This window comes from Camelus bactrianus, chromosome 1 (genome assembly GCF_048773025.1).
Source record: "Camelus bactrianus isolate YW-2024 breed Bactrian camel chromosome 1, ASM4877302v1, whole genome shotgun sequence".
Taxonomy (NCBI): Eukaryota; Metazoa; Chordata; class Mammalia; order Artiodactyla; family Camelidae; genus Camelus; species Camelus bactrianus.
In genome coordinates this window covers 106,226,001-106,249,634 of record NC_133539.1, presented here as the reverse complement: position 1 = coordinate 106,249,634, position 23,634 = coordinate 106,226,001, and the positions used below count along the sequence as shown (strand labels likewise).

The following is a 23,634-nucleotide window of genomic DNA, read 5'->3' as shown; positions in this document are numbered from 1 at the left end:
CAAAAGCCAAGAAGCAATTGAGAAGCTCAAATAGCTTGAAACAACCGCAAGTAGCTGAATCTGGTCATTAACTTGAATCATTTTAGAAGCAGATTCTTCCCCAGAGCCTTCAGGAAGGAATGTAGCCCAATTAACACCAGGATTTCAACATTATAGGACCATAAGCAGAAAACAGAGCCACACCTTGCCCAGATTTCTAACCAAGAGAAATATGAGCTAATAAGTAGGTATTGTTTTAAGTGCTGGATTTGTGGTAATTTGTTACACAGCAATAAAAAAAAATTTAAGGGGCTATTATGAACTTAATGCCAATAAACTTAACAACTTAAATTCTTCAAAAGACAAATATTATCAAAGCTGATACAAAAGAAACAGAAAATATGACTAGCTATATATCCATTAAAGAAATTAAATTTCTAATTAAAAACCACCTCACCAAGAAAACTCCAGGCTCAGGTGGCTTGGAGTAAATCCTACCAAACATTTAAGGATGAAGTAATCCTATATAAACCTATCCTATACAAACCAATCCTATATAAACTTGTTCAGAAAATTGAGGTGAGGGAAAGCTTCTCAACTCAATTTATAAGGTCAACATTATCCTGATTCCAAAATCAAAGACATTATACAAAAAGTGCAGTCCAGTATTTTTCATGCACATAGATGTAAAAATCTGTAACAAAATATTAATAAATCAAATTCAGCAATATAGAAAAAGGCTACTATATTACCACTGAGCGGTGCATATTTCCAAAACACAAGGTTGCTTTCAACTTCTGAAAATCAAATTAACAGACTAAAATATAAAAACCATACAATCACCTCAATAAGTACAGAAAAAGCATTGGACACAGTGAAACTTTCTTCTATTCCTTTCAGGATAAAAATGCTCAGCAGAGTAGAAAGAGAAGAGGATTTCTTGAATAAAGGGCATCTATGAAAACCCTACAGCTAGTATTATGCTTAAAGTTGAAAGACTAAATGTTTTTCTTTAAGATTAAGAACAAAACAAGAATGTCTACTGTGATGGTTAATTTCATTTGTCCATTTGACTGGGCCCTGGGGTGTCTAGATATTCTGTGAGAGTGTTTTTCAATAAGATTAACATTTAAATGGTAGACTGACTAAAACAGATTGCCCTCCTTAACGAAGGTAATCCTAATCCAATCAGTGGAAGAACTGAATACAACAAAAAGACTGATTCTCCTCAGACTAAGAAAGAATTCTTGCCTGACTACCTAACTGCAATAGCAGCTCTTCGTGGGTCTTGAGCATACAGAACTACAACAGGAACTACACCACAGGCGCCTCCAGGTGATTAGGCCTTCAGACTCAGACTAGAATAAAACTATCAGCTCTTCTGGATTTCCAGTTACCAACTAACCCTGCAGATAGCCAGGCTTAACCATCTCCATAATTATGTGAGCCAATTCCTTAAATAAATGTATGTGTGTGTGTGCGCGCGCGCGCGCGAATATATATGGAAACGTGGACATCTGTGTGTACGCGCGCACACACACACACACCTTACTGTTCTTTTTCTTTGGAGAATCCCAACTAATATATCTACTCTCATCATTCTATTCAACATCATACTGAAGGTCCTTCCCTAACACATTAAGGAAAGAAAAAAATTTGGAAAAAAAGAGTAAAGCTGCCCTCCCCTGGCCAGATTTCTCTTCAACACTGTACTGGAACTCCTAACCCGTGTGGCAATTAAAAAGAATGAGGAATCTGTAACTCAATAGAATCAAATTTAAAAAATAATAAAAAGAATGACATATACCTACAAGAAAGCCATGCAGTACTTGCATTAACTTACTTAAATTCAACTATATAGCCCCACTGGAAAAAGAAAAGGGGTAGGGAGGGGGGAACTAGACAACTAGACAGAATGGAGTGGGAGAGATACTTTAAATAGTACATTAAGCCCATTACTCCTAAGAATATATGGCCACAAACAACAGAATCAGTCCAGCTTGAAACAGCTGATGGAAGCTGGTAAAACCTATGGAAATAAAATGTCACTCACAATTTGTCACTGACAAAGAAATAAAGCATAATTGCTCAAGAAAAATAAGCATGTAGTGAATGCTTCTTTAGGAAGAAACTGGGTAATAAGAGAAGGCTGCAGAGAAATAATAACTACAAAAGAAATAAAATAAGTAACAATAAGCTAGTAAGTGGGAAGAACAAGTAGGAATTCCCATGTAAATTATACACATGTACATATAAACCACTGAGCAAAACCATATATATATATATATAAAATCATATTCTATACACACATACACACACACACACACAATTAAAAACTAAATATGACTTGAGGGTAGAGTTGCCTATATATGAGTTCTACCTTTAGAAATACCCAAGGAATGCTATTGAATATTTAATAACCCAGAGGGCTATGCGAGATACATTACAAAGAGAAGAAGTCAAGTTATAGAATAATATATATACCATCCCTTTTGTTTAACAAACCAAACCAATCAACAAAATAAACACAACCAATACCCCTTCAATCCCCAAACCATGTTTATAAATATTTGTATAAACATGAATGTCACCCAAGATTTGTTGACCTTGAATCCCGTATGATGGTAAAGAGATAGGGAGAGATCTTTTTTATTAAATCATGTTTGGGCTTATTTTTTACCTGTTGCAACAATCAAGTTATACTGTTTGCAATTGGAAAAAAAATTAATAAAGAAAATTTAAATTAAGTTAAGGAAAAAGTTAAATTAGCACTAAAATAAAAACAAAGGCTAAATGCCTTAGCAATTTAATTTATATGCCATAAGCATACTCATTAAAAATTAAAATCTAGCTGAGAATATAAGACAAAGACATCCCTTATTTTAATGACCGCTACCCAAAGAATCTTTAATGTCCATTTATAAAAGCAAGTCATTGGTAATCTTTGGCAAGGTGCTCCTGAATATATCCTCATGCCAGCAAACATCTCAAACTAACTGAATCTCTTTCTTGGATCACAGAACTATTCACTTAACTTCCTGCCAAGCAAAATAGAGGAAAATGCATGCTTTACATTTTGAGACAAAATGCCTTGTTAAGTCTTTACCTAATTATATGGGTGGTGCAATAAATCCCCATGTGTTAACAAGCTGTGGTCTACAATGTAGTCATCTATTTTATTTCAGGAAATAGTATTACATTTTCTGTGTGTTCAGCAAGTTTAAAAGGAAAGGGAAAAAAAAAAAATGGGCTGAGAGAGGCTGAGTGCAGCTCTAAGCAAGGGTGAGAAAGCAGAGTAAGCCTGTACAGAAACATGTGACCCATAGTTTTGGCTTAAATTTTACTTGCTGAATTCCTGATCTAAAGCAATTTCTTTCATACAGTATACCCTGGGAAAATGTCAATCTTTCCAGTACATCTCCAATTATTCAAAGAATATTTTGAAACAAAAATTCTAAATTGTCTCATAATAAATTACCATATTCTACGTCCTATAAGTGACCAATATAAGAAAAACTTAATATCCAATGAGACAGTCACTGAACTTAGTGAGTTATTCAAATAATAAAGCAGAAGACAGATTCAAATCTTAACAAGTACTCACTTTTACAGTTTCTTCTGTGTTAAGTTTATTTCCCTTAACCAAGACAATGTGGAAAGGGTTGTTATTTTCCCAAACATGCTATAAAAAAAAAATGAAATAAATACAGAGTATTTTAAAGAAAGAATTGAATATTTCATGCTAGCAATGAAATCATCTTATCAGTTCTCATGTCCATTGGCAAAATAATGAAAATAGACCTCTGAACTAACAACTAAAAATCAAATATATTAAATTAAGCATCACAACCACTAGCACTTAGTTCTCATGGCAAAATAGGCAGCATTCTAATACTGCTAAGAGATTCACTAAATTAAACACCATACACAAATAGTATTAACAGCTTTGGATAAATTAAGAAATGACCATATAAATTAATATATAGATAATCTTTTAATTATCAAGGAATGGTTAAACATGCAATTTCTTAAGACTGAAGAACTATTTAAAAACTGTTAACTATTCCAATGAACACAAACTTTAGATTTGCTTTATATAAATGTATTACATTTTAGAAAAAAAAAATGCCTTTGTTACATTTAAAGCTTAAAAGTAATCAATAAGAAACAAACTATACCAAAAACACTATTACAGATAAGCTGACAGAAATGAAATATACCAGAAAATCAACTATCTCTGCACGTCTAACTTTTCTACCAGAATGTCTCAACTTGCTCTTTGAAGTCCTATGTTTAGCTCTAATTTCAAAATATTCCCAATTTGATGGCATTTTTCTTTAGCATCAAAAGATAACAGGAAACATAAATAGCCTATTTACAATTACATGTAGCTTAAGTAAGGAAAAAGAATAGTAGCCAAAAAGATAATTACTAATAAATGGTGCTGGATCTTTGGAAATATGCATTAGTTTCCACAGAAGAAGAATTGAACAAAAAATGTATTTGTGAGGCTTAAGCATACAACCTAACAGAATCACATGCCTTTTGGGGTCACCAAAGGTTCACACACAAAACTTACAGAAATAATTCGAGTTTTCTTTGGTGGTAAAGGAAGAGGAAGGTTAGACGAATTTCGATTTATGGCGGCCTCGATGGCAATCATTTCCTGTTCGTACAGCTTCTTGATCTTGCAACATTCCACAAGTATAAAATGGGGCAAGGTCCTGTTCATCACACAGTTCCGGATATACTACAGTGGCAAGAAAGAATAAGGGAAGGATTCTCAAGCAAAACATAAATCAACAGAAGAATAAAATTAAGCTGAACAACACTAGAATAAAAGTACTGTTAAAGTGTATCTTAACAACTCATGTCAAGAATATGAAAAATTAAAATCACAACATAAAATAGTCACCATTAATTGAACATCTAAGTATTTAAGAAATGAACTAGACACTTCTTAAATGTTATAACTCATCTTTCTAACTCTAAGAGATTTTCCCCCTTTAATAGATTACAGAACTGGAAACCAGAAGGTTTAAGTTATACACCTAGTATCTTTAAGAACTGGATTTAAATCCACCTGTTTGATTTTTTTTCTGTTCGCTAAACCTTAGAAAAATATGTGCATCAGTCTAGATGTTTTTCCTTCTCCTTTCTGCACTTAATACCCAGCAGTATGACCAACTGGTGTATCCTCCCAGGAGCAAGACTTGATCATCATAGACTGTGATGCCACAATGTAAACTGACCAGTAAGTCAGGAAAGGTGAATATGTGGTACACATGTGACCATTTTTTAAAAAGTCCTACACTTTTCTATGCATCCCTGCGGTAGACCTGGTACCTTTTCAGCACAGGGTTCTAGGTAACCATTACTGTCTTTCCATGAAAAACCTACTGGCCATCCCACCTGGATACTCTGTTTCATTTCCATGAAACCAAGATTGCTGTCCAGAGGCATGTAAGAAAAGGAGTGGTATTCACATTACCAAAGATTCCTAATAAAATGAACAGAAATTCAATGTATTCCTCAGTAGAATAAATTTTCTATACAGATATAAAGTATGATTCAATATATTGTATTCAATTGAGAACCACTAAAAATACATTTTTGAAATTAAACAAAAAACATTTCCAGAATGGCCTATAAGTGGGAGTTACAGTATTATGATAATTATATTCATTCAAAAACCTTTCCCTATGAAAAATGTATCATTCCATTTCCTTCATGCCCCTTTGACTACACTGCATATTTTCTTTCTCATATGACCTTGTACAAAAACTGCACACCTGCTTTTATTCTTCTTTGTAATAAACAAATTCCAGTTTGGGCAAAACAATGTACTTTCCTCTTATTAAGGTTAAAAAAAAAAGTGTTAAAGACACAGGAGACTACTAAAAAGATGACAGAACATGAAGGGAAGAAGTCAGTACTTCTATGTTACTACCAAGTATTTTCCACCTTCCTTCTTTCTCTCATGAGCTAGAGTTCAAGCACTTACCATCGGAATGCCACAGATCCCAAAGCTGTACACAAGGTTATAACAGCTGCTAGACTTTCTACCTACTAAACCAAGAATTAAAGGCTACACTAAAAATATGAGGGGAAGGGTATAAAATCCCCGTTACCTGCTAATAAAATATAACTCCTTCTCAAACAGACATCACTTAATAAATGGCATGCCTGTAGCCCACTTAAAACAAAAATCATAAATAAGAGCAATCATGTATTTTTCTAAAATCCTGTTACTATCTACCCCTAACTTCGCACTTAGTCTATGTAACAACCATATAATTCTTTCTGTAACAACCATTTTTTAGTCTTCAAATGTAATTTCAACAAAAATATCAAGTTCCTAGAAAGTCAAAGCCAGGATCCTATTCTTTAAATAGTATACCTTCTGGTAGGGGAAGTGATGTCGCACTGCACATATCTTATTTAAACTCAACTATACTCCAAAAATAATCTAAGGCACTTCAATGTCCTACATAAAACATCTACTCAAAAAATTAATGATTAAATGGAAATAAATATCTCAAAGACTAACAAAGGCTTTTGAGGATGGTCAGACCTAATGCTTACAAAATTCCTACCACATATGGAAGTAGGGGAAAGGGGAAATTATACCTATAAATATTAGGCTGATATTGCAAACTTTCCTAATACACAATGAAAATTTATATGACTTTACCTATTTAATTGATAATCACAAATAAGTTTTTACACAATTCATTTAGTGGCCACTTAAAGTATTTTCTATTTTTTTTGATATTTCTTATTGAAATCATTATATTTATGTGATATAGTAAGCAACTGTAACGAATTGCATTAAGAATTCATAATCCTATAGAAAAATATGACATAACACTCAATGAAAAAGCAGAATACAAACACAGAGACAAAACACATACACACACATATAAATGCATATAATTATTATCAGAAATACATAGTATAACTGCAAGTAAAATGATGAAAACATACCAAAATGTTAATTAACAGTGGTTATCTCAGAAGCAAGTAGGATTATGAATATCTATTATTTAATTCTGTATTTTCTTTCTGTAGGCTCCAAATATTCTACTATGACAACACATTTTTTTGGATCAGAAACTTAAGTTGTTTAAATGCATACCATACACACACTTCTTTGGAAAATTGATAGTTAAAACAGATACCTGGAACTGAATTAGGGGGTGATCACCAAACACATACTCTACTCTCCCACTGACTTGCAACACATAGTCATGGGGGCTAACTTCATCTTCTTTCCCATGAATAGTCGAACGTTTTTGGATTGCCAATTCATTTATTTTGATAGGATTCATGTTAGGAGATACTTGAAAGCTAAACACATCCTAAAAGGGGGAAGTAGAAAAAAGCAATTTTATATTTATGCTGAAGAAAATTACTCTTTATACACTTGTGCTTATTATTAGTATTATTTGTACTACATTGTATACAGCCATGTATAATGTTTATATATGTACATTTACATTTAATATTTAGTTTACATTTAAAATTTCAGTAAATTTTCTTTCCCCCTACCAATCCTGGATAACCAATTTTTTTAACCTAAAAGAATACCTTGCTACATTTCATCTCATTTTTACTTTAGTGTTCCCACATTCTGTATCCCAAAGCTGGTCATCAGCAGTGATGGTGAAAGATCCAAATGAGAATTTTATAGAAGTGGGCAGGGATGGGGGGTGGGGCAAAAGAGAAAATGCACATATGACGGAGGAGGTTGCCAAATGTTTCTTTATTCTGAGGTTCTGCCATTCCTATTTTTTTGATGGTAAAATGTTTATTTACTTATGAAATCAAGTTGGCGATAAATTACAGTTTAGGATTTTTTAAAAATAGTATTACTTGCCTAAATAAAAAGCTATAATAAATTATATGTGACTTCTAAGAATTATTTAATAACTTAAAGGATTTACTATTCTATATGATCCAAAATTCTAAGAACTTCTGGTTTAATCCCTGGGGAAGTATTTAGCCACAAGAAAAGGAGACTAAGGAGAGATATGACAGCTATATTTCAACTATCTGAATATTTGGTGTAGAATGAAGGGAGACTGAATGGATACTTATTCAAACAGGAAATTATAACCAGATGGGCAGAAGTTACAGAAAGGTAGTTTGAATATTTTTAATTTTTTTAAATTCAAAATTAAATGTGTGCTTGCTCACAGTGAAAACATGCTGCGTCAGGAGGCTTCCCATAGCACAGGATGTATTTGGTGAGAGACACAGGATATAAGGGATGGTGAAAAGAATTATTAAGTTATACAAAGAGTCTACATACATGATCTCTAAACTCCTTTCACCATTAAGTTCTATGACTGCCTGGAATCCAGTAAGATTTCACAGTATCTGTATTTCTCTTATAACTTCAAAACACTTCTTTTCACATTTACTTTGTTACAATGATGATCACATTAAAATCTGTATATCCAGTAGAGATTTGACCCATATGTGATGAAACTCACACTGAGCTAGATGAACAAATTGCCCAGAGTAAGAATTTTCAAGTTGAATTCTAATCGCCTTTTAACAGTAAATTTTATTATTCCAGCTCTTTTAACAATGCAGAATTCTGTAAATGGTATTTTAAATTTGATCTTTACACTTTATGATATCCAAATCTTGATTGACTTAAGTTGAACTTTAGTCTCAACATTATCTCAGGACAGAGTGACAAACTGGTTTTTTTTCCCTAGACAAGCTTCCTTTATAAAATCCCAGAAAGTAGGATCCTTTTTTTTTCACATTTGTCCTAACAAATACACGTATTGTTGGAAAGGAGGCAGAGTTGATAAAACAAGAAACACCTGGATAAAATTCTGGCTCTACCACTGCCCAGCTATGAGGCATGGCACACAAAGAAAACAAACTTCTCTCCTTTTCAGTTTCTTCACTTATATAGTGGGGATAAGATAACAACACTCTACAGAATTGTTATGAGAAGTGAAGAATATATTTTAAAAAAATATACCTTTCACAGTCCCTGGCATAGTAAAGTGCCCAGTACAGAATGGCTACTGATAGTTTTTTCATTGTTGTTATCATACTAATTGAATAACAAAATATCCTTGTACTCCCACCCTAATTCTAAGACCAGAATCTAAATGATAAAATGAGCATACTTGATACAAGGATAGCAGCATGATCTAGTTTGTACTATTGCAGTAAACAGTCAAATACAGATTAACTGTATCTATACTCTTATAATGCTCAATTCCATTTCAGCATTTAATTCACATATTCACAGAATGCAAATGTAAGAATATGGGGGGGGGGAGAGATCATTTGATCAAAACTTTCATTTTACAGGTAAGAGAAAAATCACATGGGAAAACAAAATTATATCCATATTAAACAACATTATCTAGACCAGGGGTTGGCAAACCGTTTTTCTAAAGGACTAGGCTTTGCTGAAAACATATAGGTCTCTGTCCAATATTCTTCTTTCTTTTCTTTCCTTTTTTTAAAACATCCCTTCAAAATTCTTTGAGTTTTTTACATCTTTTTTTAAAAATAGAAAAACCATTCAAAACCACTGCAGTTTGCTGACCCCGATCTAAACAAACATACCACTGCATCAAAAAACCATATATGTGTAAAGAATGTGTCAACTTAGATTGTCATACATAATCCTAAATGCATTTCCATCTTAAATCTCAAAATAGTCTTTGTAAGTTTTTACTAGGTGAGCAACAGCCTCCTCTAAGATTGGTGCTGCATTCAGGTAAAATTAACAAATTTATCACAAAGTATTTCTTAAAATAATATACTATTACCTGACAATTTTCAAAATGAACAGCCACAATAAGCTTTCCTCCATAAAGCTTATCTTCTAAATTCTCAAGGATGGATGGTTCATGCTCTGGTGGATAGGTCTGCTTTAGCCAATCCATCCAAGACAATCCCACAAGCGACTGAATCTTTTCCTCACTGAATTTGCGCATTTTTATTCGGAATTCATTAACTTCAGGATCCTTCAAGGCATCAAATTCATGCAGACCTAGACAAAATTTTTAAAGGTGTCATTCTGAGTAGCTAATAATAACGAGAATACAAAATATATTCACCAAAAACTAGCTTGGATGTTTGGTTTTTTATGAAGCAAACAAAACTGGGCAGGAAATACTACGATAAAAAAATTTTTTTAACTGGGCAGGAAAATATTATGAAAGATAAAAAGAATACTCAAGATAAAATAACGAATTTCATGTATAGAAGACAAACATACAATTAGACTTCTAAAGAATACAAACTTGAAACCTCTTAAAGAAATGCAGTTGGTTACCATTTTTATAATCACTGAAATTCATAGTACCGTTTTAAAACCACACATGAAACATCCACAGTTCTTCTCTACAAATTGAGTAAAGTGCATTTAAAGTATCTAAGAATCTGAAAGCTTTACAAATAAACCTAAAACTTATTACTTAACTTAAAACTGAGTAAATTTAAATTTTATGGGTTAAACTTTTAGCTCAATTGTGATTTTTCAACAATGGTTACAATATATCAGTCAAAAATCTCATAAACATAAAATTATTCTTTGTTATATTTAATTATGAAGCACCTCTGCCACGAAGACAGTTTTTTCATAAACTTAAGATTATTCTAATAACTAATTCTAGAAACCTAAAACAATAAATGAACATGTATAAATTTTTATACATGCGTTAATTTTTATCTACCAGATTGGTAAACATTTTAAAGTTTGAAAAAACCTAAGCTGAAACAGTTACAGAGAAACAGGCATATTTAATATTTATTAGAAATTACACACACACACAAACATGCGCACACGTGCCCACGCACACACTATGACCTCAAAATTCCACCAACAGGAATTTCAACCTAAGAGACTCAGGACCAACCAGTGAAAGAGATATGCTCCCCAAACCAATCACATAAGATACTCAACTTCTCTTGAGCCTCCCTCAGCTTCCTCCTGCCAACAACTTCCAATTAAGCATACCTGAAAAGCCATCCCCTTTTTCCAACATCACTTTATTAACTTTATCACTCCCCTGCCTAACTCTGAGTCACAGACAAACATAAAGTTTCTTTACTATAGCAAGCTCTGAGTAAACAGTCTAATCTCATTTGGGTGATGTTTATTTCCACAAACCTATGGAAATAATTGTACAGATAGCAAGGTATCAGTACAAGCATGTTCACTGTAGCTTTGTTTATAATATAAATGAAAAACTGGAAATAACCTAAAGTTAATCATTAAGACCTGGTTAAAAAAATGAAGATACATCCATATACTATGAGATGAGTAGTACAAGTGACAAAATGAGTAAAATAGATCTGTGTGTTACGTTAAAAGCCCCAGATATATTAAATTTACAAGGCAGGGACAGAATACATCTCCCAAGATTTCTTTCATGCAAATTCAAAAGGAAGCATATAAAACATGTAAAAAATTCTGCCTTGGAAAGAAACTTGAGGTATTATTAATAGCATTTCATAGTGTTAGGGAGGTAAGCACAGTACAGAGGGCTATTACTTTTCATTCCATAAGGCCAAATCAATACTGAATTTGAACCTACACTATTTGAATATATGCATGTCAATAGTGGATTTATATGCACGGTCTATTTATATCTATTAGAACAGTAATTATTTCTAAATAAAAGCTAGCATCAATTTGTGGTATTAAACATAGAAAAATTAAAATATTTAAGTTGCATAATGAGCCAAAGTAAAATCTTGAGGGTACAATACGATCTCTTGGATAGTTTTAGATCTCTAATGAAATTTATTACTCTAAGTCAGGTATGAATGCATGGTAATTTAAGCAGATTAGCTTAAGAATCTTAGAACTTCTTCCTCAGCACTGTTCAAACTCTTTCTAGCCACAAATCATCGGTATTACAGGTAAGGAAAGGTAAATGAGTACCTAATACTTCTAGCAAAAATCAAACTCTATCTTCCTTCATCAACTAAAAGTCACATCTAATCCATTTCTAAATGTCTCTCAGTTCTGTCTACTTCTCTTAGTTCCTGTAGCCATTACCTTAATCTTGGCCATCAACATTCCTTCCTTGGATTAATTACTACATCAGTTTTTCATTAATTTCTCTACTTACAATCTTAATCTCTCTGAACTATTTCCATTCCCCAACCTGAGTAATTTTTCTAAAATGCAAATCTGCTCATGTTCGTCACCTACTTAAATTCCTTCAATAGCTTCTCAATTGCTCTTATGAGTTAAGTCCTACTTTTTATAATGGCCTAGATGGCTCTGTATGCCCTGAAGCTGGCTGTCTCTCTGGCCGCCTTCCTGCTTATCCTAGCTGTCCCCTTTAGCAAACCATAACCAATTTCTTTTATTCCTTGAACAGGCTATCCTTCACATATGCCATTCCCATTTGCTTTTCCTTCTTCCAACTCCTTTCACCTGCTCAACTGCTAATGAGCACTGAAGGTTCAATTTAACTGTTATGTCCTCTAAGAGGACATCCTTGACTCATCCAGTTGATTTAAATGACCCTCCTTCACTTATAGCAGTTTATACACTGTATTATAACTGTCTGTTTACTAATCTGTATTTCCCAGTGGATCGTGAGCTCCAAGCAGACAAAGACCACATCACCCAAGTTCACTACTGTGGTCCCAAGTATAAACACTCAACATAAACTACTGAATTATAATCACTACTGTTTTTGTAATCTTTTTCAATGTATCATAAATAAGGGATTCTGTTCACATAACTATTAGTGTCAACTGAAAAGTACAGGTTTCTTTAATTCATCCCAGACTCCCTAGATCCCAATCTCTTAATAATCTGCTTTTTAAAAAAAATGATAAAGCCTGAATTTGGGAACCACTACAAAGATCTCTTAAAAATAAAACTTTGCCAAATATAAAAAGTTAGGCTAAGTAATTTAATTTTAAACCTAGTTAATTGCCGGGGAGGGTATAGCTCAAGTGGTAGAGCACATGCTTAGCATGCATGAGGTCCTGGGTTCAATCCCCAGTACCTCCTCTAAGAATAAATCAATGAATAAACCCAAATACCTCCCCCCACCAAAACAAACAAACAAACAAACAAAAACCTAGTTAATTGCCTATGTCTTGTGGTATGAAAATTTGACAGCAAAATTTCAATTTTAAGATGAGTACCATATTTACAGTCAAATATAAACTTTTGGTATTAAAAAAGTTTTGAGTGGACAATGACTTCATACTAAAGATGCTGTTAAAATCCTACAGACTATATATTTCCTTCATGTTAAAGATAGGTCGGGGGTGGGGAAGGGAGTGTTCAAATACTTTTGTCAGGGTGCTGACAAAATTCTCTGATCAAGATTTACCACTGGGTGTTTGGAGAAATTAATGCAAGAGCGTCAAGTATGTTCACTATAGAGAATAATCAGAACCCCAACAGCAGCTCTGTAAATAATTATTTAGAATAAACATAGAAAATAAAATGATCATCTTTCAGGAAAAGGTATTTTTAGACCCATCAAGGCAGTTATATTTGTAAAGGTTCTATTGTTTTCTTTGGGGAGGAGGAGGCAGCAAACTTGTTCCTGAAGTTAAATTGAAATAATTGTTTATTGTTTTCCCAGGAGGCATGACCTCAACAAGTCCCGGTTGTAGTCATCACATACAAATTAGCAACTGCAAAAATTGACTTCTTAGGTATTTATAGTGAAAATTAATTTTAAAATATTAAAATAGACTTAACTTCTTAAATGAATGTTAACACCTGAATTTGTGTACATGATCACAATGCCAGCTTTCTTAAATCTGCAGAGGATCTAAAGTATAATTTATAAATTTTAAGAGCTTATAAATTGCTTAATTTAATGCAGTAAAACACTCCTTACATTTTCTTGGTCATTCAAATTGCAAGGTACACTTCATTAAAAAATTTTTTTTGTACAATAAGCTTTATGATACTAAATGAAATATGGTACATTGTTTATAAAAGAGAAATTCAATTCTAATATATATATTAGATACCTGTGTTGTTGACAGGCTAAAGTTAGAGTTTAAAAAACATTATGTCCAGTTCTATTTGAATTTTAGATAAACAGTAGATGACTTTTTAGCTTTAGGTGTATCTCATGTAATATTTGGATCTCTTGTATTTTTATTTGGTAAATCTGACAAGCTTGGGTAACAGTAATGGTAGCTAATAAATCCATATGCTTTGGAGATCAAGACCCAAAGAGAGTACAGTGATCTAAGTTTTGAAAAGATGGTAAATCTCAAAAAGATATCTATATTTTGAAAGAAGTTAACTCTGCAATGCTAATTTTTGAATTATCAAACATTTTTAGCTTCCCTATCAGTGTGGTTCTGGTGTGCTTCCTTCCATCAGCAAAAAAATACACAAACATAACATTTTCACACACACACACATTATCAAAATATTATCAGTGGATATCCTTATCCTGGATAAGACTATAAGTGATTTTCTATTCTTTCTATTTTTCCATATACTCTTCAATTCAAACAAAAGAAAAACTTTTTCTACTGGAAAAGAATTAAAAGTTTATAAAAAATCTTTGGAGCTATAGTCCACAAGAAAGTAAGGGTCTATCTCTTAGAAACGGGCTTCTCAAATGAGCTACCTGGGGCAAAGGAACAACTTTTTCTTTCCTATCTTCCAAAAACCAGTGCTTTTGTAAAATAAAAATAAGTCACTGGAAAAGAAAAAAATATAGAATACATGAGCCCTTGGATGTTGTGGTAATATCACATCGCTGGAGAAGTTCTTAAACATTTATTCTCAATTTCTGTATTTTCTTTATCTCCAACTGACAACAATTTACAGACCAGCATTGGGCTATGGACCACATCTTGCAAAAAAATGTCTTACATCATACTATACATTTATACATATAGCAACAAACATGTTAAAAATTCATACTAAGAATTTGTAAAATTACCTCTGCCTATAAGGACTCCAATTTTTGAGTCTAATTTTTCCCCTGGGTCACAACTTCTTGTCACTAATTTGAGAACTGGAAGAAAAGGTCTGACATCACAGAGTCTTCTTGTTTCATCTTCGAGCTCCTCGTACACAGCAGTCTGATTCACACATGCAAACATATAGGAATCAATTTCCATAAGGAGGTTAAACATTGGGTAATTGTGAACTTGTTTCCATAACATCTGCAGAAAAGATAGTAAGACATTTTTTTGGAATGTAAACACTCAAGTGTACAAAGCTGTATCTACAAGAATGCTCACTGCAGCACTGTTTGTGAAACTCAAAAACTGAGGACAAGCTAAATGTTTAGCAATAAGGGATTGGTTACATAAATTACAGAATATTATAGAACTGTGGTAATAAAATAGAAAAACAGAGTAACATGGAACTGTGATAATAAAATAGGAAAACACAGTAACACAAGATATATTAAGGTTAGTTTCTTTTATAAACAGCAAACTGCAAGAGAATATGAATGATATTAACTCATTTGTGTAAAGTAGTACGATGGCACAATGCAAAAAGTGCATTTATATAAACAAAAATATTAAAAGTGAGTATCTATAAAGAATAAGAATCAATGAAGACTTCCACATTTCACACTCTTGTGAACATAAATAACTTCTAATCCAAAAAAAAGAGAATAAAGTATGTATCAATCATCACCTCAATACAAAATTTACATTATTTCTGTTCTGAATTCTTTTCTCTTCACCAGTCATCTTTATTAACTAGCATTGACCTGTCAGGATGAGAAGAGTCAATCTCTCATCATCTCTCCCCAAGAATCCTGGATGAGATCATGCAAAACAAGGTCATCATACAAACACAAGGTGGATTACATATTTTAACTGCAGTCAGGACAAAAGCCAACAGCTGAGGAATGAAAATCGTGGCCAATCCTCAGACACAGTTACATAAAACAAACAGGAGAAATCAATGCTAGGCAACAAAAGAAAAAAAAAAATAGGTAAACTTGATTTCATCAAAATGAAAAACTTTTGAGCATCAAAGGACATTATTATGAGAGTGAAAAGGCAACACACAGAATGGGAGAAAATAACTGCAAATTATATATTTGATAAGAGAGTACCATCCAGGATATATAAAGAACTCCCATGACTCAACAACAACAAAAAAACTGAATTAAAAAATGGGCAACAAGGGTTGGGGGTGGGGAGGGTATAGCTCCAGTGGTAGAGTGCATGCTTAGCATGCAGGAGGTCCTGGGTTCAATCGCCAGTACCTCCTCTAAAAATACAGAAATAAATAAACCTAATCACCTCCTCCCCACAGCATCCCCCCAAAAAAGGGCAATGGTTCTAAACAGACAATTTTACAAATGGCTCATAAGAACATGAAAAGATGCTTGACATCATTATCATTAGGGAAATGCAAATAAAAACTAAAATGAGATACCACTTCACAGCCATAAGAATGGTTATTATTTAAAAAAAGGAAAATAACAAGTGTTGGCCAGCATTCTGAGTTTGAAACCCTTGTGCACTGCTGGTGGGAATATAAAATGGTACCACCACTGTAAAAAAAAGTTTGGCAGTTTCTTAAAAAGTTAAAAGAGAATTACCTACCATATAATCTAACAATTCTGCTTCTGGGTATATACCCCAAAAAATGGAGAGCAGGGGTTCAAACAGATACATGTGCATCAATGTTCGGAGCAGCATTACTCACAACAGCCAAAAGGTGTACATAACCATCAAAAGAAGAACAAACAAACAAAATGTGGTCTATCCATACAATGGAATATTATTTAGTCTTTAAAAGGAATGAAATTTGGTTTTATGTTAAAACATGAATGAACTTCAAAAATATTGCTAAGTGAAAAAAGTCTGACACCAAGGGTCAACTATTGTGTGATTCCACTTACATGAGGCAGCTGGAATAAACTAATTCACACAGACAAAACTAGAGTAGAGATAACCAGGGACTAGGAGAGGGGAAATTTATTATTTAATAAGTACAGAGTCTGTATCTGGGAAGATGAAAAATGCTGGAAATGAATAGTGGTGATGGATTGAGCACTGTGAAAATCTTAATACCACAAAATTATGCACCTAGAAATGACTCTGATGGTAAATTTTATGTTGTGCATATTTTACAAAAATAATTTTTTTAAGAAGGAGCAGTGTATCAATGGTTAATCCAGCTTCAGCTTTGGACACAGGCATCCATATCTGTCACTGGCGACTATAAAAGTGCACTCTGCACCTGTAGAGTGCCTAAAACAGTGGGGGTGTTTTGTTTTGTTTTGTTTTTGTTTTTACTTCAGAGATCATGCAGTTTTAGAATTCTTATGTCTCCCTGATGAGGAAGCTTGAAAAAAAGAACTAAGAGGCTGTCCAAAGTCAAGAGCTTTAAAAAGGTTTGTCATAAATACTGTCCCCCTGTTTCCCCCAATTTCCATATTGAGTTCAGCTATTTGAAAAATATGAAAGAAAAAGTTTAGAAAAATAATTTCATTTATAAATTGTAGTCTTCACAAATCAATAGCCCTCACCGATTAACTTGAAAAAATAATCCAACAAAACAAGCAAGCCTTGTTATGCAAAAGAATTTGCTTTCAAATGAGGACATACCATTCATTACTGGGGGGAAAAAAATCTAGTGAACAGCAGAAAACCTTTTCTTCCTGCAGAGTGACCATGAAAAGTAGTGGGAGTAGGGACGCAAGATGGGGAAGAGAAAGGGAAGAAAAATGGGATAAGAGACAACCAACCAAAAGTCACATTAAAGGGGGGGTGGTGTGTGTGACAAGTTCAAAGACAGTAAGTACAGAGATCTTATCTCAAAATAAAACTTTCTTTGACAATGTCAGATTCTTTCTGACATTCTTTCAACCTGAATAAACCTTTCAAACTAACTAACATAAGCTAATTTGTCTTAACTCAGGTATCACATATGGATTAAAAAAAAAATCAGTAGTGGGAGTGAAAATGAGTACATCTCATATGGCCAAAAAAACAAGATCCAAGACAAAGTATGGATCAAAATCTTTAAAATGTATGACCTATAGGTTAAACTTCCCTCAAATTTACCCTATGATTTACATTAATAACATTTTTGATAACAGAGTAACATTTCCCCCTAAGTTATATTTATAGAAATTCCACCTGGTAACATACCTGTTTAATATAGGAAATGGTAGCTTCCCGAGGTACCTCCAACTGGATATAAATCCCAGTGGGCAAAAGGAAGTCCACAGGTATGGAGCCATCAGATCCTATCTGTGAATCCACTGCCCAGATGTCAAGGATGTCTGCCATAGCAGGAGGCATTATGGAGTGGAAGCACATTCATAACCATGGGGCTCTAGAAATCAGTAAGTGAAACTTAGTAAAAATAAAAATAATTAGCCAAATGTTATACTATAATATGAAAAAGCCCACCAATCCATAATTAGTCCTTGGATTTCAATATAGCCACTAAGGTAACAAGAGGCCAATTAAATTAAGCAAAAGTAAGCCACCATTACTTAAAAATACTTTTGGTTATCACTACATAAAGTATGTATATACACCTCACAGACTAAAATTCAACATAAGTATATTACATATGAAAGAAGAAAGGTTTAAGAAACACAGGGGTCCTGAGAAATTCAGTTACCAACCACTCAACAAGGAATTCTCTCCAGACTTACCTAGTTGATTGATACTGGCTTCTTTGGCCAAATTTTTCTCTGCAAACTCCATGAAAATGGCAATCAAAAGGGCATTCTTTCAAAAATAATTTTCTATCAATCTCATGTGAGAAATAAAATGTCATGAACTTAAATTAAAAAAATTAAAAAGACCAAATCCACCAAACCAGCTTGCAAGGTCCTTTGTGCTCTGTCTCCGGCCTGTTTCCCTTTGCCTGTCCTACCACTCCACAGCTCAGGCTCTTGTGCCACAAGCACCTTTTGCTTTCTGCTGCTGGACCTAAGTTCACAAACGTGTTGACACTCCCCACACCAAATCACTATTCCGACAAATGTACCCTTCAACCGTGCATTTCAGTCTCATTTATTCTTTAAAGGTTTCCTTCAAGAAGGCACAACAATAATACTGAGAAGAACACGGGCGCTGAAGGTAAATAAACCAAGGTTCAAATCCCATTTATTTAAAAAATGAAAGTGTCATGTCAAAAGAGACAAGAGCCAACCTGAAGCATTTCTGAGCATCAAAAACAATGACATCCAAGGACTGAAACACACCAAATATATACAAATATGTGACAATAATGATAAAGAAAACAAACCCTTTATTGGTCAACACTGCAGACTGCTCTGAAACAATCTGGGAAATTTAAATAGATTAAGTATTACATGACTTTAAGGAAATATTATACATTTTATAAGGTTTAATAATGGAATGTTTATTATATCTCTAAAAATCAGTTCTTGTCAGTCACAGATGCTAATGAAGTATACGAGGAGTAAAACAACATTATTCTCGGCATTTGTTTTAAATTATTCCATTTCTTAAGAAGTGAATGGGCAGCTGACCTCAACTCAACAAAGGAGTAAAGGTAATTTGATGAGAAAAGGAAATAGTCTTTTAAATAAATGATGCTTGAGTAACTAGACATCCATATGCTAAGAAAATGAACCTCAATCCATACCTCACACCCAAAATAAAAATTAACTCAAAATACATCACAGGCCTAAATGTAAACACGAAAACTGTGAAACTTCTAGAAGAAAATACAGGAGAAAACCTTGTGATCTTGGATTAGGTAAAGAATTCTTAGATATGACACCATATACACAATTCATAAAATTAAAAAATTAATAAATTGAATATCACCAAAACTAAAAGTTCTGCCCTTAAGGAAGACACTGTTTGTATTATAAAAAGACAAGCCACAGGCAGGAGAAAAATGCTTGCAAAGTACGTGAAAAACTTGGATCCAAAATATATAAAGAACTCTCAAAATGTAATAAAAAAAACAACTCAGTTTCTTTAAATTGGCAAAAGATTTGAACAGAGATTTCATCCAAGGAGATACATGGCGAAAGGGATCAGTTAGCATTAGTCAATATAAATTAAAACCCCAATGAGATACCACTACAGCTGTCTTACAGGGCTAAAATTAAAAAGACCAACCATACCAAGTGTAGACAAGGATGGGGAAGAACTAGAATTCTCATACACAGCTGGTGGGAATGTTAAACAACAGAACTACTTTGGAAAACAGTTTGGCAGTTTCTTAATATACATTTACCCTATGATCCAGTCATCCCACTCCTAAATATATACCCAAACAAAACACAGATATATATCCATGTAAAAACTTACACAAATTGTTTACAGCAGCCTTATTTATACTAGCCAAATTGGAAAAAATTCAAATATTCATCAACAGGTGAATGTTTTTTTTAAGTGGTATATTCATACAATGGAATTCTGTACAGCCAAAATAGCAAAAAGTAAACAAAAAATTACTACAGACATATGTAATAATATAGGTGAATCTCAAAATAGCAATGCTTAGTGAAAGAAGCCAGACAAAAAGAGTATGTACTGTATGACTCCATTTACATTAAATTCTAGAAAATGCAAACTAGTCTATAGTAACAGAGCAGTGGTTGCCTTGTGTGGGAGTAGAGAGGGAAGTAGGAAGAGGTAAGAAGGGGGGATTACAAAGGGACACAAGGAAACTCTTGGGAGTGATGGATACGGTCCTTATCTTGATTGTGGTGATGGTTTCAGGGGTAGGTACCTATGTTAAAATATATCAAATCGTACACTTTAAATATATGCACTGTAAGTCAATTATACTTCAATAAAGTTGTTTTTAAAAGTGAGAGAAATAGATGAAACAAGAGAGGCAAAACATTCGTAGTATTTACTGAAGCTAGGTGATGAAGAGTACATTGTATTACTCCTCTGCTTTGGTATACGTTTGCAATTTTTTGTAACAAAAAGGTTTTGTTATATCCCACTTATCCCACTTACCAGCTCTGTGAATTTTGGCAAGTTAAATTTCCTGAGTCTCCATTAACCAAAAAAGTGATTAATAATAAAATGTACCTCCTGGTAACACTGTGAAAACTGAAGAAGCTAATATGTAAGAGCCTGACACACTGCAGGTTCTAGTAAATGACAGCTTTCTTTCCTCCCTGAACATCCTTGCCTTTACTGATTCCTCCCTCCTAATTCTTACACCCCATAGTCCAGACCTATCACACTGACACTGTCATAGAGGTTCTGAATCTTTCAGATGAGTCAGTCTTGTTTCTGCAGGCAAAACAGCACATCAATTAGACTGTGGTCTCAGAGTCTAACAGCTTTGTTGTGAAACCTGGCTCCATCAGCTACTAGCAGAGAGATCTTAGGCAAATCATCCATCCTCTCCCTACTTAAATTCCCTTAATCTGTGAAATGGTGAAAACAACAGTAACTACCCCATCACATAATTATGAAAATTGAGTAAAGAATGTCTGGAACACAGTAAGTCCAGTGTTTGTCGCTATTTATTTTATTTTAATTCAAAAATTGTTCTTCTGAGCTATCAGTTACATATTTTCAATTACTTTTGTTTCCCCCAAAAGTGATATGTACAGAGCAGCCATCTGTAATTGCTTAATGAATTTAAGACAAACATTATTATCCCTACTCCTACAATTATTTTAAAAATAGCTCACAGGATCATAGAATTAATAATAGCTAAAGGAGAGTACTTAACTATGTGTTAGCATTCTACTAAGTCCATTATATGCATTACTGTATTTTATCCTTACTATTACCCTGTGGTAATAATTCTACTCCTTAAGGAAGCATCCTACACTTACAGAACTTGAGATCTCATGGATTAAAAAGTGGCAGTTCTGGAATCTGAACTTGGGGCTAACTCTATAGCAGGTGAGCCCTACACCACACTCTACATAGTAACTATTAAAGCACCAGAAAAAAAAGTGTAAGACATTTAACCATAACAAACCATATTATGCTGACTGTGAGATCCTTGAGGGCTGTCATTCTTTTTAAATTAGTCTCTCACCACAGTGTACAGAGAAACCACTATACTCAGGAATTCTAAACTGATCAACTTTCACAGACATGAACAAAACTCCACAAAGTTACTACAGAGGTCATTTAACAGTCACTGATCCTGGAACTGCTATAGGCAAATCACTGCAAAACAGCCTTTACAGATTGTCTTCAGTGGAAGAGCTTCTCAACTTTGCAAGAATTAGGCATTCAAGAAGTATCTGTGGAATGAAAACATGCTACATCAAATTATAAAGAACATGTTTTGCTTATATTCAAATACCACCATGCAGAGACAAACAGGGGAAAGCCATCTCCTGAACACCAAGCCACAGCAATTACTACATATAAATCTGGAGTTGTCAACAAAAGCTGAGAGGACAAACAAAAGTTAGCATTTAAAATTGAGATAGGTTTGTGAAATATAAGCCATCTGTCATAGAATTACAATCAAGATAAACCTGTATATTCCCGGATTTCTTCGGCACAAATTTTTGGCAAAATTCTCACAAGTTAAACCAAAATCACCTAACAAGTATCAATAGTAATACAGGAAAGCAAAACTATAAAAACAAAAACTCTGAGATCTCATCCTTACCAGACAGCTGGAAATGGTAAGGCTCCCTGCATTTCTGGAGTCCAGAGTAGCAATCTTTTCAGAGACTGACTGTACCTCATCATCCTACAGCCTCAACTCCCCAGATTCAAAATTCTAAACTTCTCAGGTATTAGAGGAAAAGGCACTATGGTAGACATTAAGAATTTCTTGATGAAGCAGCTATATCTAAAATGAATTACAAGAATGAATTCATGGGCCCCTACCTTCCTTACTCTCTAGATCTGTCATTCAACACTCCCATACATACTATCCTTAATCCAGCCTCGCTGAGCTGCTGGTACTTGCCAGCATGTCCCATATTCTCTCCTGCCTCCTATCTTAAACCTATCATCTCCTGTCCCTAGGATGTCCTCAAATACACATCTCCTGACCAAACTCTTACTCTTCTCAACTCTTGGAATCCTTCCCTAATACTCCTCTGTGTGCCCAAGCACTATCTGTGCCAAAGCAGGAGGACACAACGTTGAAGTCTGTTGCTTAGTGATAGCTCCTCAACTTCGTATTATTTCCAGCTCAGTAAGTGTTTACTTATGGCTGAATGAATGAATGAATCAAATTCTATGGAAGTTGCTAGTAGAATAATTATATTGGATCATTAAAACTGTGATTTAAATCATGCCTGACAGGAAAAAATTAACTACATGGCTTTCAATGTAGTCTTTCAGCACCTAGTATAAGAAATACCATAAACAGCTTCCAAAGATGACATCTTTACATGAAGTGAAGGTAATATTTTACCAATACATAGACAAAATGCCACATACATCTAGCTCTCCTAGAACTCCTTATATTGAAAAAACTGAAATGATTTAATCCAGAAATCATTTAAGTTTATTTGCATAAGACTTCACAAAATCTCAATCTGTATTTTGTAGTGGGTATGTATTCCCAAATAAAAAAATAAAATGGAAAAATAATAACAAACATACAGAATTCTGATTGCCTAATGCCACTTTGTCTCCAATCCATAAGCTCCTGTCATGTGGAGAAACATCAAATGGGTTTCACCAAGTACTGTATCCCAACTGTGTTGCAATTCCAGTAATGTTAAAAGGATTTCCAAA

At 33.7% G+C, this 23,634-nt stretch overlaps 1 protein-coding gene across 3 annotated transcripts in view; it reads right to left on the bottom strand.

Annotated features, from left to right (window-relative positions):
- Nucleotides 1–23,634, bottom strand: part of PIK3CB (phosphatidylinositol-4,5-bisphosphate 3-kinase catalytic subunit beta) — a 149,498-nt gene that overhangs the window by 62,582 nt on the left and 63,282 nt on the right. For 2 of the 3 annotated variants that reach the window (XM_074370615.1, XM_074370620.1), the window contains exons 3-8: nucleotides 18,103–18,289; nucleotides 14,916–15,141; nucleotides 9,789–10,012; nucleotides 7,161–7,340; nucleotides 4,559–4,729; nucleotides 3,584–3,661 (exon numbers count right to left, since the gene is read on the bottom strand). In XM_074370615.1, coding sequence (XP_074226716.1) covers nucleotides 3,584–3,661; nucleotides 4,559–4,729; nucleotides 7,161–7,340; nucleotides 9,789–10,012; nucleotides 14,916–15,141; nucleotides 18,103–18,273 — 1,050 coding nt within the window. In that variant the 5' untranslated portion in view covers nucleotides 18,274–18,289. The remainder of the gene's footprint in view (nucleotides 1–3,583; nucleotides 3,662–4,558; nucleotides 4,730–7,160; nucleotides 7,341–9,788; nucleotides 10,013–14,915; nucleotides 15,142–18,102; nucleotides 18,290–23,634) is intronic. The other variant, XM_074370622.1, reaches the window with a different exon arrangement.